General features: G+C 33.8%; 1 protein-coding gene across 1 annotated transcript in view; it reads left to right on the top strand.

The window, feature by feature from the left end:
* LAMA2 (laminin subunit alpha 2) overlaps nucleotides 1–18,316 on the top strand; it is a 784,999-nt gene that overhangs the window by 353,901 nt on the left and 412,782 nt on the right. The window contains exons 8-9 of the mRNA XM_074309868.1: nucleotides 813–991; nucleotides 11,718–11,817. Coding sequence (XP_074165969.1) covers nucleotides 813–991; nucleotides 11,718–11,817 — 279 coding nt within the window. The remainder of the gene's footprint in view (nucleotides 1–812; nucleotides 992–11,717; nucleotides 11,818–18,316) is intronic.

The following is an 18,316-nucleotide window of genomic DNA, read 5'->3' as shown; positions in this document are numbered from 1 at the left end:
AAACTGAAGCCAGATTTGAACTCTTCCTGACTTCAGGTCCACTACTCTACTTACTTTATCATATAGTAGCCCTAAGTAGCTAAAAGGTTTACTAAAAGATTATATTAAAGATTTGCAAAGTGCTTTCTTCATAACAACCTTGTGTAGTAGATAGTGATGGCATTTATTAATCCCATTTTACAGTTAAGGGAACTGAAGTGTACAATAAAATGACTTGCCTGGGGTGACAAAACTGACAACTTCCTGAGGCAACATTAGAACCTAGTAAATTAATTTTAGATTTAGCATCCTTTGAATAATAACAAGAAACCTATGATAATCACACCCTGCTGTGCATTGTATCCATTATCTTCCATACTCACCTATCAGCTCTTTAAAGTCAAAGACCATGTTTTATACATTTTATATTTTCTGCAGTGCTTCAAATATAGTAGGTACACAAAAATTTGGGGGATATTAAATGACTTTGAACATATTAATAGCAATGCTCATTTAGTAACTAATGTTGGTCCTTATGAAAATAGAAAAATAAGAAATGTCTGAATTATTTCAGATTCAATAAAATGGCTGTTGAAATACATACTGTGCTTAGTAAATCTAGTTGCTGTTTACAGCTGAGCCTTGCTCATTTAAATATCTAAGGAAAGATATTCATCATAAGAAGGAAGTATGCTATTTTCCACACATGCACATATGAACAACACAGATGTCAGAGGAATAAAAGAACACTGTTAATTCTTCACTAAAAATGTTATTTTTATGTATCTGCAGACTGTCAGTGATATTTACTAACACATTTGTCTCTTTTGCAGCATGCAATTGTCATGGGAAGGCAGAAGAATGCTATTATGATGAAAATGTTGCCAGCAGAAATATGAGCTTGAATATCCATGGAAAGTACATTGGAGGTGGTGTATGCATTAACTGTACTCAAAATACGACAGGCATCAACTGCGAAACTTGTATTGATGGCTTCTTCAGACCCAAAGGGGTAATGTATGACTTACTCTCCCTATTGTGAGCTACACATATACATTTTGCTTGGACAAAGAGCCATTAAATAGAAAAGAGTTATTTTTGAATAGTTTCTTCTTCAAAGGTTAGCTTTGCATTCTGACAACTGACTAGGTAAATTTCACAGTTGAAATGTTAGAAAATAGATGTTTGGGTGATATGAAAACAAAATAGCCTTGATAAGAAAAATGTACTCAAGGTTAAGGCCTCTACTGGTGTCTCAGTTTGAATTACAATGGAATGAAGTCAGCATGTATTCTGACATGAAAAGCAAGGAAGCTTTTTTGTTTTTCTTTTTGGATCCATGGCAGGGGGAAGGGTCTAACTTTAGAAAAAATTTTTTTTTCTTTTTTTTTTTTCTTTGGATTATACCATTTATAACTATAGTAAGCTAATGAAATATAGACTTTAATAGCTACTGTGAATTTATAAGAAAATTTGAAAACAACTTATCAATATATATAATCTTCTAATTTAACTTTTGAAAGATAATTTTACAGAAAATATTGATTTGAAAACAATTTGAGATAAAAGTAAAAAAACTCTTTCAGAAGAAATATTCAAATAAAGATTAAGATGTATCCATTTCTTTCATTTTATGAGGAGCTTCATGTATCATACAGACATTGGCTTAAATGAAGTCTAGTTTCACTTTTGATTCTGAGAATCTATCACATACTGATAGATTCTGTTTGAGAGGTCTAGATTCTTGGTAGTCTAGAGGTTAGTGGCTATAAGAGAGTTGTTAAGAATCCCCTTTAAATTGGCTGCAGGTTTTAGGAGTGAAAGAATTTACTCATTCCTGAATTATTAGTTGCAAAATGAAAGTTTATTGTTGGATAGAAATCAGTTTACGAAGAGACTGACTTTGATAGTGGCAGATCTATGGGAAAATTGAGTTTTGCACTGAGAATGCAAATCTAAGTGGACAGAAAGTTTTGGCAGCTGAGTGAGCTAATGAGGTCCATCAGCAAAGACTTTAGTTAATGGAAGCTGTTACATTGATTGGGTAGGGGCTGGGACAGTTCAAGCAAGTCAGACTCAATGGGGGCTGGGACAATCCAATCAGGTCAGGTTCACTGGGGGCTGGAACAGCCTAGATCTCCTATTGGAATTAACAGCACTTCAAAGAGATGCATTTTGACCAGGATTTCTAATGGAATCAAAGGTCCTGGAATCCTGGAAAGATAACTTATCTGGGGAGGATATGCCTTACCCAGGAATGGATGAGATTCTGAAAGGGATCACAGGGCAATAGAAAACACATTTTCTTAAATAGACCACAACCCGCTTCACTGGTGACTACAAGAAAATTTTCTGGACATAGGATTGTGGATTGAATTTCGGACATGGAGTCTAGAATTTATGAGTTTAAATCTTGCCTCTGGAATTTACAAACTTTGTGAACCTAGAAATGTACTTATCTTCTTTCAGCCTCAGTTTTCTTATATATAAAAATGAAAACAATAACAGCACCAATTTGACACGGTTGTTGTGAAGATCAAATGATGCAATATATGTAAAATTTTTGGCAAAGTGCTATATAATACTAGCTATTATCACCATCATCATCTTCATCATTAAACATTTCCATTAAAAATAAGATCACTTGATTAATTCTGATGGGCTTGTCTCTTTTCAACAGTGAGGTGATTCAGACCAGTTCCAATAGACTTGTGAGGGAGATAGTCATTTCCATCCAGAAAGAAGACTGAATGTAGATTACAACATAGTATTTGCACTTTTTATTGTTTGCTTTTTTTTTTTTATTCTTTCTCATATTTTCCCTCTTTGAGCTGAACTTTCTTGTGCAGTGTAATAATTATGGAAATATGTATAGAAGAATTGCACATGTTTAACATGTATTGTATAGTTTGTTTTCTAGTGGGGAAAGGAGGGAGAAAAACTTGGAACACAGGGTTTTACAAGGACAAATATTAAAAATTATTTTTGCATGTATTTTGGCAATTAAAATATATTTTTAAAAATAAAAAAAATAAGATCACTTACTGTAAAGGGCTGAAACTGGGTAGAGCATCAGCCCTGAAGTCAGGAGGACCCGAGTTCAAATCTGGTCTCAGACACTTAACATGTCCTAGCTGTGTGACCCTGAGCAAGTCACTTAACCCAATTGCCTCAGGAAAACAAAACAAAACAAAACAAAACAAAAAACATACTATTTCTCTTTGGAGGAACCATAATATATTGTATGTTCCAACATCCTCCATTTTCCAGATTTCTTTTTTACAACAAATACTGGGGAATTCCAAGGACTTAGAGTTGGTTGTAAGTGTCCTTGGTCAAATTGCTCCTGTACTATATCTAATAAGGTCTGAATTTTATTGCTACCTAAAGACTACTGTTCTCTCCACACTGGTGCATCAATTTTCCATTGGATAGGAACAGGTGAAAGTGTTGGCAGGCCTTCAACAGCAGCCCTGCCTAAAAAACCGAAGTACTCATTTTTAACCCTAATTGTTGTAAAATGTCTCTTCCCCACAGATGGATGGGGATTTTTTCAACTATAAAAGGAGTAAAAACTCCTGTTTTACCTTCAAAAGTCCATCTCAAAGGGATAGCGCTAACTTCAGCTGCTATTGATCCTTCTACGCCAGACATGTAGGTGTCTGCCTTAATCTTTGGCCAGTGACTGGGCCAGTTGGCATTTCTAATGACTGTGTGATCTGCACCAGTGTCTAGCAATCCTTCTAATAGTATGCCATTTATATGGATAGTGAGCATAGGTTGCTCAGCTGTCACAGCTGCTGTCTAGTATATTCCTGGGTTTTGCTGCTTGGAGTCAGAATCTGGGCAACCATCACCAGGTTGCTTATTAAGTGTCTGTATAAATAAACCTGATGCCACTACTTCTCCTGGTTGATAAGTCACACATTGCCTATCTGAATTAGTGATTGGGATATTATCTACACATTCCCCAGTTTCCCACATCAGTGTATGGATGGACACTGTTTTGTAAGTACTTTCAGGAGGTGAAATGATCAAGCCTATTGCCTGGAGGCAAGGGATCCATAGGCTAGAGAGGAACAGATTTTACCTCTCCAGGGGGTATCTCAGTTGTCCCAGATACATACAACTCTATCCTCCCCAATTGTAATCCCTTTCTCCCATCAGACTGTTTCTTGGCTGACTGGTCATGTCTGGGTCCTGAACTTCTAGACACTCTGTGGGTGTAGCTTCAGCTGCCATCATGCCCCAAGTGTTTTTTGCCTGGGGCCCTAGAGCTGGGCCCCTCATCTCGTTTCCCTGAATCAGTCTACATTCTGATGCCCAATGGAAGTCTCTGTTATATTTTGGACATGGGGTATTGCGTCTTGTTCTCTCATCCTAATTTCTCACCCTGTCTCTGTGCCAACATTGAGCTTTCAGATGCTATACTTTACCACATTGAAAGCATTGATGAGTCTCTCTGGAAGTCCCTTGCCAAAAAGGACCCTGTCTTCCCATGTTGGGATCTTGGGAAGTCTGCACCATAGCCTGGCTATAAAAGGCATTTGTGCCCACTGTGGCACAGCGTCTTATGATCTCCTCTAAAGGAGAATCCTTGTGTAGTCCTAGTATAATCCTTCTACAAACCTCATTAGTATTTTCTTTAGCAAGTTGCCTTATCAAAATGTCTGTTACTGTATTTTCACCATTAGTCCGTATGATAGCTGTCTGCAAACATCCCACAAAATCAGTAAAGGGTTCATTTTGTCCTTGTACAATTTTTGTGAAGGTCTCACCCTTGTCGTTTTTATTGGGGAGAGAAGCCCATGCTTTGAAAGCAACAGCAGCAATTTGCTCATATGCTGCTAAGGGATAATTAATCTGTACTGAAATGTCTGCTTAAGAACCTACACCTGTTAGTTGGTCACAGGTGATTGAAGTATTAACTCTACTTTGACTATTTTGTTGGGCTTGTATCCTACAGAGCTCACTATATTCAGAAAGCCACAAGTTTTTTTCCAGGTTCTAAGCATGTCCTTGCTTTATAGATTTCCAGTCCCTAGGTGTCAAGACTTCATCAGCCAAATTCTGTAATAACATCTTAACATAAGCTGATGTAGCCCCATAAAGAGTGCAAGCCTTTTTCAGATCTTTGAGGACATCTATATCAAAAAGAGAATATCTTCTACTCCCTTGACCTGAAGAGTTAAACTGTTGAATCACAGGATATATTTGGAGCTTCAAATTACCTATATCCTTCCCTTCTTCTGTAGTTTTAAGTACTGCCTTTTGCAATCTAGTCATAGAAGGGGGTAATTGCTGGGGGGAGGTGCTGGTGATATCACTGCCCCTCCCACTATTCCTCCTCCCTCCGTCCAGGAAGGTGGAGTTGATGGGGGTATGTCAATAATTTGCTCCCTAGGTGGGGTTGAAGCTTCTTCAAGAGAACCAGAATCACCATTCCCTTGAACCTCATTTCAATCTCCATGTCCTCTGGCTATATGGTCTTTAGACTGTTCATTGTCTTCCTCTTTTTCCTCACATTTACTCAACTGACTGTTTCTAAAACTTTTCCTTTTTCTATAACTTGCAAGATTGTTTAAGGCCAATTGAATTGTGTTGTATATATAGAATGCTTCTGTGGAAGCTGAATGAGAACCTCTATTGTTGTACTATTCTCAGAGTTGTTCTCCCACAAATGTCCAATTATCTACATGTATTTCTTCTTCCTCTAAGAACCAAGGGGACGTGCATCCTAATGTAACCAAGAGTCTAGCAATCTGTTCCCAGATTATAATTAAACCTTGACCCTCATTTAACTTAAGCATGCTTTCTATAGCACCCCTTTGGGGTGGGGCTGGGGTCGGGGGAGAATCTTTTCCTAACATCTGCCCCATTTCAACTAGAAAAGGTTACTATTTTAGCCCTTAACAAAGTAAGTTGTCTATTAAAAAACTCACTTAATTTCTTGGTCAATGGAGGACTTCTTCACTTAAAGTAGGGTGCTTGGCCCACACGTTGGGTGCCAAATGTGACTGTGTTAGTACCCTGGATATCTTTATTCTTGGTATTTTGGGGTCCCAGTCAGGGAATTAGATATAGGAATCTACAAACCTCTTCCTCTCTCTCCACCACCAAAGAATGATCCTGCTTCTCCTACTCCACCCTCTGATCTCTCTCCCTCTTCTCTGTCCACACCCACAGATCAAGCTGCAGAGTTGTTGAGTAGGGTCATCCTCCAAGCATATATTAACAGAGTATTATCCAATTGGTAATTAGCCTTAAGTGCCAGGTTGTCCAAGTGCATCTGCTCAGAGTTTTAGCCCTTTACAACTTACAGTTGGTATTTTGGAATGTGTTTGAATGTAAAACTGTACCCATTTCTGAACGATCATTTTATTTAAAATTGTATCCTTAAATTATTTTTTCAATCTGTTCACCTCATCATAGGTATATAACTCATAACTTATATTTACATGGCACTTCATGGTTTCCAAAGCTCTTCCATTATCAGTTACCTCTATTAATTCTCATAAACCCCCTAAGAAGTAGACAAAGCAGATATTATTATTATTATTATTATCATCATCATCATCCTTATTTTAGAGATGAAGAAGCTGAGCTTAGACAATTTACATAGATAGTAAATGACCAAACTAGACTAGAATTTCTCTCACCTAATCCAGTGCTCTTTCTTATAACCTATAAAGTAGAAGAAAGAGAATTAATATCTTTAATCTCTTGTGACTCAGACCATCAAATACTTAAAGAGTCTCATCACATTTCCCTTAAGTCTTCTCTTCTCCAGTTACTTAAAGCAACTTCCATATGGCATGATTTTTGAGCCTTTTGTCATCCTGGTTTTTCTCTTTTGGACACTCTTCTGCGTCTTGAAAACCCTTACTAAGATATGGTACTTACAACTGATCTATCCAAGGTAGATGACCTCTCTTGTCATGGACCTGGTGCCTCTCTTAGTTTTATTGATTTTATTCTTTTAACTTGAAATGTTCAAAACAATATCAGTTTTAAAGCTAGAAAGGAGAATATTGAAGCATCCTAACTGTTCTCCAATATCCCTTTGAAAATGTGTTTTTCCCATTTTGTTTTAAAATATATTATGCATTTCTGATCAACAATTTGTTTATTTCATCTCCAAATATATAGTGTCTATTTATATAAGCAAAAATGTGTCATTTGCAAAAATAGGCAAAAGTACGAAAAATTTTTAGATAGGACTTACACAAGTTAAAGCCTCTTTCAGCACTAAAAAGTCATGATATCAATTTAATCACATCTACCCTCAAACACATTTTATTGTATCAAAGAACAGCAACTTTTAAAATAAACAAGTTAAAGCACTCTATTTTATTAATTCTTTCATTAAGAATTTATAATTTCCTAACTCAACATTGTCTTGATTATTTAAGTTAATAAATTAAATTAAAATCTTTCAAAACTGCTCAAATAATTTTGTTATATTTAAAATTATAAACCAAGATTTTTGAAATTCACTTGAGTACTAGTTAATTTTAAAATAGCCTGATTTTTTCCAATATGGTACCTCATTATCTCCACCATTCTTACCACCATTAATGCAATATATTGCTGAATGTGACATGATGAAGTGAATATCTGTTATTGATGACCAAATTTTTAGAACACTGCTGTGGCAACACTTCTGTTCTTATAATAATCATTGATCTATACTAATTAGAAACTCTTAGTACCCGCAAAATAGTTAACCATAATTAGCCATGACAACAAAAGGGTATATATATATATATATATATATATATACACACACACACACACACACACACACACACACACACACACACACACACACACAATATCACCTTACTAGGTTCAAGAAACATTATTTGAGTATGCTAGTTATGCCTAAGGATGTATACGTTAGCTATGAGTTAAACAAATGAATAATTATATTATAAAAATAATTATTAGTATAATTTTTCATTATTGTATCACCTCAAAGTTGATAAAACTGACACAGAGAAGCCAAAACTTAATTATGATAACTTGTTATATATAACATGCTATCCACTCAAGGAGTCCATTTTACTTTATCTTTCCCAGAAGTTCATCTGATTGAATGATTGTGGAAGAGATAAGGTATTGGTTGAAATACATTCTCAGTATGATTTAATGATTCAAAGACTGATAATGTAAGGTTCTGAAGGACAATAAAAAAGATGTAAAAATGGGAGGAAAGTTTCACAATTAAAAAGTTAGTTTGAGATTAGGTCTATCTTGCATGAACTGATGCTGAGTGAAATGAGCAGAACCAGAAGATCACTATACACTTCAACAACAATACTGTAAGAAGATGTATTCTGATGGAAGTGAATATCTTCAACATAAAGAAGATCCAACTCACTTCCAGCTGATCAATGATGGACAGAAACAATTACACCCAGAGAAGGAACACTGGGATTTGAATGTAAAATATTAGCACTACTGTCTATCTACCCAAGTTATTTATACCTTTGGAATCCAATACTTAATGTACAACAAGAAAATTGGATTTACACACATATATTATATCTAGGTTATACTGTAACACATGTAAAATGTATGAGATTGCCTGTCATCTAGGGGAAGGAGTAGAGGGAGGAAGGGGAAAATCTGGAAAAATGAATACAAGGGATAATGTTATAAAAAATTACTCATGCATATATACTGTCAAAAAGTGTATAATTATAAAATTAATTTTAAAAAAATAAAAAAGATTAGGTTTATGTATTTTTCTATTCGCTGACAAATAGCTGCTATATTCAATGTTATTTTTGTCATATGGTAAATGAGCTTAGAACTTAACTCAGTTATCCTAAAATATGTGAGGTGAGTGAGTATTGATTGATTTTCACAAGAAGGATAATATTCTTAAAACAACATGCAAATAAGCAGAACCAATCAAACAACATACATAATAATTACAAGTAAAAAAGAAAGTACAACCATAATGAAAAAATTGAAAATGAATGGCCATAAAATTGAAACAAACTTGTCCCCTAAAGAAAATTTGAGCAGATACATCCCCTACTCCTCTTCAGAGGTGGGAAAATCATGAGTAAAGAACACTATATATAATTTTCCATTTATTCCATGTATTGATTGTTTTACTCATTGTTTTCCTTTTTTTTTCACTCTTTTAATATTCTTTGTTGCATGGATTACCTCTCTAAGAGGAGACAGAGGATAAAATACTAGAAAAAATTTAAGAATATAAAAACACATGCTATCAGTAAAATAAAACATCCAAGGAAGTTTCTGATAACAAATAGGCAATTAGTAATAAATACTGGAATCTAGTAGAGCAACAACCAAAATCTTGAGAGATACAGATAGGAGATTATTTGTATAAAAATAGGGATGTGTCAGGAGAGAAAATACATAGTAAGAAGCAACAATAGTTATTAGAGGACTATGGTAGGGTGCAGAAGAGTTGTCTTAATAAAAAGAAAAGTGGCAACAATAACAGCAATAGCAGGGTTTATTTTTGGAAATGGAGAAGACTTTATGGCAATTTATTGCTATCAAGGATGTATAAACATATTATCCTTACAGAAACCAGACTTTGTGATTAATTTAGATGATGCAAAGAAATGGTAGAAATGCTGCAACATCACAGTAGACTATACATAGGACCTTCTTAATATCTAGACATCTATGACTTGATAATTTAGATTATGCATCAGACATTTAGTATCTTTTGCATGACTAATCTGTATTTTACAAGTACAAAGTTCCTAGAATGCTCAACAGAAAACTTTACTGGAATTGTACCATTGTTAAAAACTGAAATGTTGCACAAAATCACCCACAGTTGATCCAGAAAACTTAAAAATATTAATATGTGTCTCCATATCAAATACAATCTCCAAAATACATGGAAAGATATGTTTTCAAAATGGGGGCATCTTCCAGATCAAAATAATGTAGAAACAGAATGAAACACACTATTCTCCTTATTCTGTGTGTTATAAGAATTTTACTGAAGATGGACTGACATCTTGAATCTTTAATGCAGTTACAAAGACATATATTTTATCCACTTAGACAAAATTCTCTTAAATGTTAACTATAGAAATAGTTGATAGAAAAACAATATCTCTTATAATACAAAATAATGGCTTGTTTCAGAATATTTTCTAGCTAAACCCCATCAGATATACATATTTTTAAAATTCTGAATAATGATAAGAACAGCTAGCATAAAGATGTTCAGAGTGCTTTATGTAAGTTATCTCATGTGATCCTAACAAAAATCTTGTGAGGTTTGGTGCTGTTACTTTTCTTGCTTTATGGAAGAGGAAAATTCATGTGACCAGTGTCATTCTATCAGTGAGTATTTAATGTAGGACTCAAACTGAAGTCTTCATTGCTCTAATTCCAGTTTTCTTTCCATTCACAAATTATGAGCTTAAAGAGCAGAGAAGCTAATGATTAATCCAGTGATTATGAGGAAGTAGCTGGTAGAAAATGTTGGAGAAGAGAATTTAAGAACTAGATAGCATTATAAATTTATGGTATCCCAAACTAAAATTCATGTATTAAATATCTCAATGTCTGGGTTAAAGTTTAAAAATGATGGTAATGATCAATTGTTCTCTATAAACCATCACATCAAAAATCATAAGAACACATGGATTCATGGACCTGGAAAACATCTTGGACATCCTCTTGTATAACCATCTTCCTTATTTAATAACCTGACATTTTCTGAATATCAGTTTTCTTTTTGATGAGGTATATGTGTCTATTCATTCCCAGTTCAACAGTATCAAGAATATTATGGGAACTGTCCAAAATATTTAGGTTACAATGAATCAGTTTTTTTTTTTCCCCATATGTAGTGGGTTTTACATATTTAACTTACTGCAATACTGCAGCAAATGGCCATGCTTCTATTTAGGAAAAGGTCATCTATACTCAATGACTTGTCATGAAGACCAAAAATTTCAGTCTAATAAAACATTTGTTTAACCAGCAACCAGAAGTCACAAAGGACTAGCATCAGTTAGACAAGGATTGTCATTAAAATCAGTTATGTGGCCTAGTGAATAAATGATGTGTCAAGTGTTATCTTTTATAATGCCAAACAAGTTTCCATTTTTTAAAAAAAAAAGTAACTTTAGGTATACACTGAGTTATGTCTGCTGGGTAACTTTAGGCATGTCATTTCAATTTCTCTGTGTCCATGTTATTCCATCTGGAAAATATACTTAGAAACAATAATATATAATGAATGCAGCCATGCAAATGAATATGGGCCTAGAGCCTGATTTAGATATAAAATAAATCACCCATTAGAAAAATAGAACATTTCTGAAGAACTGAAATAAAGACTCATGAATTTAATGCATTTAGAACTATTCTTCATCATCAGTGTGACACTGACATATTTAGTAACTAGTAGAGAAAATGCTCAGTTTAGTAAAAATCTTTGTAGACCCCAAATTTGGTTGAACTTCTCTCCAATTTTTTGTTGTACTATGGTAAAATAAGTATCAATGAATAATTTTTAAAGTAGAATTACTTGTTTAAAAGAATTTCTTCCTGTAATGTTTGCTAATGTTTATCATGCTATAATTATAAGGAACAACCTCAAAAATGCATTGCTAAAATATTAGGGAAATTTTGATGTGCTTCTCGAGTATTATGAATTGCTAAGTATTGGTTTTTCTGCCATTGTGGAATTTCTTTAATAATTATTATTTCCTTGTTTTTAGATATCACCAAATTATCCAAGACCATGTCAACCATGCTATTGTGATCCAATTGGATCCTTAAATGAAATCTGTGTTAAGGATGAGAACCATGCTAGACGAGGTAAGAAATATATTGTAGAGATACAATAATAATTCAAGAGGAAAGTACAAATTTAATTAGGGGAATGAAATCTGAAAAAAAAATGTTATTGGGGCAGCTAGGTGGTGCAGTGGATAGAATACCAGCCCTGAATTCAGGAGGACCCGAGTTCAAATCTGGTCTCAGACACTTAACACTTCCTAGCTGTGTGACCCTGGGCAAGCCATTTAACCCCAGCCTCCAAAAAAAAAATGTTGTTGGTTCTTCTAGTTCATTTGCAAGACCATATAAACTGACATAAACAAAGAAATATTAGTTTGTGGATATCACAAGTGGTAAGTAATATAGGGGATAGAACTGGCTTTATGACCTGAGGAAATTCATTTAACCTCTCAGTGCTGTAAACTAAATAAATTGCCTTAGAAAGCTATACATAACATTATCTATAAGGTTTTTTTTTAATCTTTTTTGTTTATTTTATTAAATATCACCCAATTACATTCTAATTTAGTTTGAATTGGAGTATGGTAGGCTAGATGTTAACTGCAAGTTTGATATATTTGCTCTAGGAAATTTTCTCAAATTCTAAATTCCAGAAAAGCAGTTGGCCTGCATTGGTAGAAGTTTCATCATTTAGAAATTCATTATGTCAATATGAATATAGGTTTGATCCCTATTTTCTATTCCACATTAGACTTAGATGCTATTTTTGCATTTATTGTGTGATTGAAGAAATTCTAAATATATATATATAACAGTAGTTTATAACCAATGAGAGACAGAAAGGATCATGGGAAGAAAAATGGTTAGTTTTAATTAGATTTAATTAGTCCTCATCAGAATTTGGACCCCACCCCCTGCCTTTGTTTAATTACTGTGTATAAATAGGATTGAGAAGTCACAGTACTTGCTGGATGCTTTGGACATCAGTCCTGAGGGCATCATGCCCCCAGCACAATCTTTCCCTTTCAATAAATTATTAAAAACTCTCTAATCTCTACCTTACCTCAGTTTCTCTGGCATTACTGTGCAAATCTTAGAGATCTCATACCAGCTCAAGCAAGCATTTGTAAACATTGTAACAAACTGACCATCATAAATTTAGCAAAACACCTTCAATAAGTCAACTATTTTGGCTTGACTAGAATTTAGCAAACCTTTGCTACTTCCATCTAAGCAAGCAGTAAAAAGTAACCAGATGAGGGGAGGGGGTCACGGGTTCCTGTGGTTTTTTTACTATTTAAATCACCTCTTAGCCTTTGTAAAATTGGTCTCCTCTCTCTGAGATTCCAGTGAGAGGACTGCTCACTTCTTGGGAGATTCTAATAAAGTTTCTAATCTTCACTTTGAGAAATCTCTGAATAATCATTTTTGAGTAAGAAATTGTGTTGCTGTTCCACACAAATACATTTAAAAGAATATTTCTAAATCATTACAGATTAGAAAAATGCAAATTAAAACAACTCAGATATACTACTTCCTGACTATCAGATTGACTAATATGATAGCAAAGGAAAATGATAAAATGCTGGCAGCAATGTGGAAAAAACAGGGATATTAATGTGCTCTTGGTAGAAATGTGAACTGGTCCAACTATGCAAAGAAAGAACTATCAAACTTTGCATAGCCTTTGACCCAGCAATACAAGAACTAGATTTTTATCTCCAGAAATCAAAGAAAAGACATATATGTAGGAGAATACTTATTGCAGCTCTTTGTGTAGTAACAAAGATTTGGTTATTGAGAGGATGCCCATCAATTGGAAAATGGCTCAATCAGTTGTATTGTTTGATAATGATGAAATACTATTGTGCTGTAATAAATAATTAGAAAAATCTTGGAAGAGTTAAATAAACTCATACAAAGTGAAGTAAGCATAACTAGCAGAACTTTGTTCACAGTAACAGCAATATTGTAATGATGACCAAATGAAAAAGACTTACCTTCCTTTTTAACTATCTATATTTTTCTGGGTTTTGTGTTTTTCTTGTTTTTGTTTTTGCAACTTGGCTAATCTAGAAATGTGTTTTGCATAAGCTCACATTTTGCCTTCCTTAGGAGTGAGGTACAAATAGGAAGGAGGGATAGAATTTGGAACTTGGGATTTTTTAATAACTTAAATTTTCAAAAATGTAATTGGCAAGTTATAATGCTGGAGAAACTGACACAAGATAGAGATCAGAGAGTTATAATAATTTTATTTGGATATCTGAGAGAGAGAGATTGTGCTTGGGGCATGATGCCCCCAGGACTAATGTCCAAAGCATCCAGCAAAGAATGTGAGTTCTCAATGACATATTTATACACAATAGCTCAACAAAGTCGGGAAGGTGGAGTCCAAACTCTGGTGCCTGGGAATCTCCAGGCTGGAACTATCAATCTGGTTCTGTCAGGTTGGGGGGTAGGACCATAAATTCTAACAAACTGGGAGTTAAAGAGGTGTCCAGCTTAGACCAGGAAGTCTGGATTCTCCCTTATCTTGAGTTTACACATTGACAATCTATATCTTTAGAGTAAATAGCTCTGAGTTATATCAATCTTAATGAACCAGAAGGAGGGTTTGCAACCAAGGGGGTTGAGGCAGAACAATTAGGGAAAATGAGGCAGAATCAATTAGAGAAACTGAGACAGAACATTTAGGGAAACTGAGGCACAATAAAAGATTTAATGAATTAAATAAAATATATTTTAAAATTTATATAGGAGTTCTGAATATTAGAGCATTCTTTTGAAAGAATGCTAAATAGCAGTTAACATAGATAAATTTATTTTCTTGAGTGAAGCCAAGTAAGTCTGATTTTTCCTCAATATGATAGTATGGAGATAACTGGGGACACAGCAAAGTTGGAATCCAAAAGACTTAAGTTCCAGTCTTGACAGAGATACTTACTGGTGACCCTGGGAAAATATTTTTACCTCTTTCAATCTTAATTTTTTCATCTATAAAATTATTTTTTATGGTTCTAATATCCCTTACAGATCTAAATCTATGATTCTATGGTACTAAATATTTGGGGAGTAGATGAAGCAGTTGGGGTTAAGTGACTTGCTCAGGGTCACACTGCTAGTATTAAATGTCTGAGGCAAAAATGTTTTTGGTTGTAGGGCTGATGCTTTATCTACTGAACCATCGAGCTGATCCTGATATTAAATATTTTTAAAGAATGTATTATTCTATTACATATATGTATATATATATTTCATATATAATATTAGTTTTATATATAACATAAATATATACATGTATGTATATTTATATATAATATGCTTACATAATACATTTATATTTGTACATGTGTAAGCATATATGAAAGAAAAGTTATGTGAGGATAAATGTAAAAGGAAAAGTGTGAAAAGAAATGCATTTTGCCAATCAATGAACATTTATTGAATATGCATTGTGAGCAAATATTGCACTAAGGGCTGGAGATAAAAAAGAGCCCCTATTATATGTATCAGTATATACATATTTTCTATAAAGATGTTACAAGGTATTAATGGAACATTTGAGGTAGAGGAGAGGTTGAATTTGGAATTTCTGCTCCCAGGAATATTAGGAAAAATTTCTCAAAAAAGATGACATTTCAGATGCTGCTGAGAATGGAAATATATCATCAACACCAAAGATGATCCCTAAAATATATAAAATGCTAAATATATATCTCTGGTAGGGGATGTCTAAGAGATAGATCTAAAGATATTTGTTCATTGTTCCATTATCTCTTTAAAGATAAATTAATATATTTTAAAGAAAGCTTATAATGAATTATTTATATAAAACTATATAAAGTTTTTCCTTTTTAGTGATTTAGCAGTTTAAGACCAGCAATAGGCAAATAATCATGACATTCTAGAGATAGGATCATCCAGCTCCAAACGCTCATTCTGTGCTCTAATACTGTGTGAATTTGAACAAGTTAATTAACTTCTTTGAACTTAATATTCTTTATATATAGAATGAAGCATTGAAATAAATGATCTCCAAGGTCCTTTCCATCTGTAAATCTATGGCCTTATGATCAAAACTGAAGTTCAGAGATGTCAAGTAATTTTTAGTGTCCTTTATGCCATCCTTATAGTAAAAATGAAGAGCTTAGAACTAGGTAAGAGTAAAGTTACTTGGTATAGGTATGTGAATCCTGAACTTACTGGATGATTGGTTAGATCCCCAAAGAAATCATTAATGGATAAATATCATATTAGAGGAAAGTATCTTTTAGAGTGTTCCAGGATCTTTGCTTTTAGTCATTTGAATAAATGATTTGGTTAAGGAATCAAATTTATCAAATTTACAAATAACAAAAAGCTGAGAAAAGCCCCCCCTTAAATATATATGTGTTTGTATGTGTATATGTGTATGTATACAGGCCAGAACAATGGATGTAATTGAAATAGATTTAAAAAATAAATTGCACAGTTACAACATAGGGAATATATGTCTTATACAACAGTTTAATGATAGAATATCTGAGAATCTTGGTCAACTATAAGCTTAATATGCATCATCATCATAATTATTATTATTAATGAAGGGGAAGCAAAAAAAAATCAAAGCTAATCCTGGATTAGAATAGTATCCACAGAAAGGTAAAAAAATATGCTACAGTATACTCCTGGTCATTATTAGGCATCTGAAGTACAGTGTTCAGTCAGGTATAATACTTTGGTACATTAGGATGAATCTAAAAGAAGATGGCCAGGCTTAGGAGAAGACTGAGAACGTGTCATTCTGTAAAGATCAGGTAAAGGGACTGAAGAAGCTTGGCATCAAGAATAAAATACTTAAGGGAAATGATAACTGTCTTCAAATATTTAGTGGATTGTTATTTATTGGAGGGATTTCACTTGTTTTTCTTGGTCACAGAAGATAGAGTTAGTAATAGAAATTAGAGAGAATAATTTTCAGCTCAAGGCAAGGAAATTCTTTCTGACAAATAAGAAGAGGTACCTAAAAAAGGAGTATGATGGCAAGGTATTAGTTTATTGTCCTTTACTGTAGACTTTCAGGTGAGATGTACTAGTTGAAAATATTTCAAGAGATATAAGTTGAACTAGATGGCTTTTATAGGATCCTTTCAACTCTGTGATTTGGGGATTTGTTCACAGTCATGCAGATAGAAATAGAGGAGATGGAATCTTCTGACCCCAAGGTTTTTTTTGTTTTGTTTTGTTTTGTTTTGTTTTCTTTCTGGACAGTAACATTTTTTTCAGGGGAAATAAGGTACACAGTGAACTATAGAACAAAGAGTCCTGAGAAGAGTAATTGTCCAGGTGATTATTTCAATTTAAGAGGATGATTCAGGGGCAGTTGGGTGGCCCAGTGGATGGAGCACCAACCCTGAGTTCCGGAGGACCTGAGCTCAAATGTGGTCTCAGACACTTAACACTTCTTAGTTGTGTGACATCCTGGGCAGGTCACTTGGCTTCAATTGCCTCAGAAAAAAGAGGATGATTATACTCCAAAGACAGTGATAGTCTTTAGTTATACAGTAGGGCTGATAGCATTGGACCATAGACTAATTTCATATTGAATCAAGATAAATTAATTTTTTATGATTCTATTTTTGGATGCAAGCATATGCCAGTATGCTATTGCACTAATATCTCAAAACTTCTTTATGAGTTAGGTAAGCAAAACCTTTCATAAGTCATAACATAAATTTGTCTCTAATCATGAACAAAAAATGTAATGATTATTTTCCTGTTGTAGGAGTATCAGTTAAAGAAGCAGTTTTTATATTAAATTAAACTAGGGGAGAAAGAAGGAAATTTTAGTGTCAAGGGCTTTTGATAAAAGACAACCTCCACTTGATTCCTCCCTGTTCCAAGCTAAATGTTATGGACAGGATGCATGTTATTAAAGGGCCAGAGTGATATATTGAATAAATCCTGGTATCAGGAACATATTAGTTCTAATCCTGCCCTGTACAATTACTATAGGAATAACCCAGGAAAAGTCATAAATTTCTCTGAATCTGTTTGCTTTTATTCAGTATTTTCCAGTCATGGCTGACATTTGACCCCATTTGGGGTTTTCTTGGCAAAGATACTGAAGTGGTTTGCTATTTCCTTCTTCAGGTCATTTTATAGATAAGGCAAATAGGGATAAAGTACTTGGCCAGAACAACAGAGCCATTAAATATCAGGGATTAGATTTGAACTCAGATCTTCTTGACAAGAAGTCTATACATTTAGCCACTTAACTACATAACAGAGTAGTTGAGGAAATCAAACATGATAATATTTTAAATGCTTTTAAAACTTTAAATGACATACATGTATAAAAACTCATTATTAGCTAGCATATGGAAATCTAAGTCGTGATATATTAATAAGTCAAATTCCCTTCTGATAAATTAGAGGAGAAATGCTATAAACTTCAAAACCATCTAGTCCTGCCTCCCTTTTTTTTCTTTTTATGTTGCTTAGTAGAATGGATTTTGACCTAGTTGGTGTCATTTTTCATAACAAATGCAAATTGTGATCAATCCATGCTTTCTTATCATGTGTGGTTTAGGTC

Source organism: Sminthopsis crassicaudata, chromosome 4 (assembly GCF_048593235.1).
Source record: "Sminthopsis crassicaudata isolate SCR6 chromosome 4, ASM4859323v1, whole genome shotgun sequence".
NCBI lineage: Eukaryota > Metazoa > Chordata > Mammalia > Dasyuromorphia > Dasyuridae > Sminthopsis > Sminthopsis crassicaudata.
The sequence above is the reverse complement of the archived record's forward strand: the minus strand, read 5'-3'. Positions and strand labels throughout refer to the sequence as shown.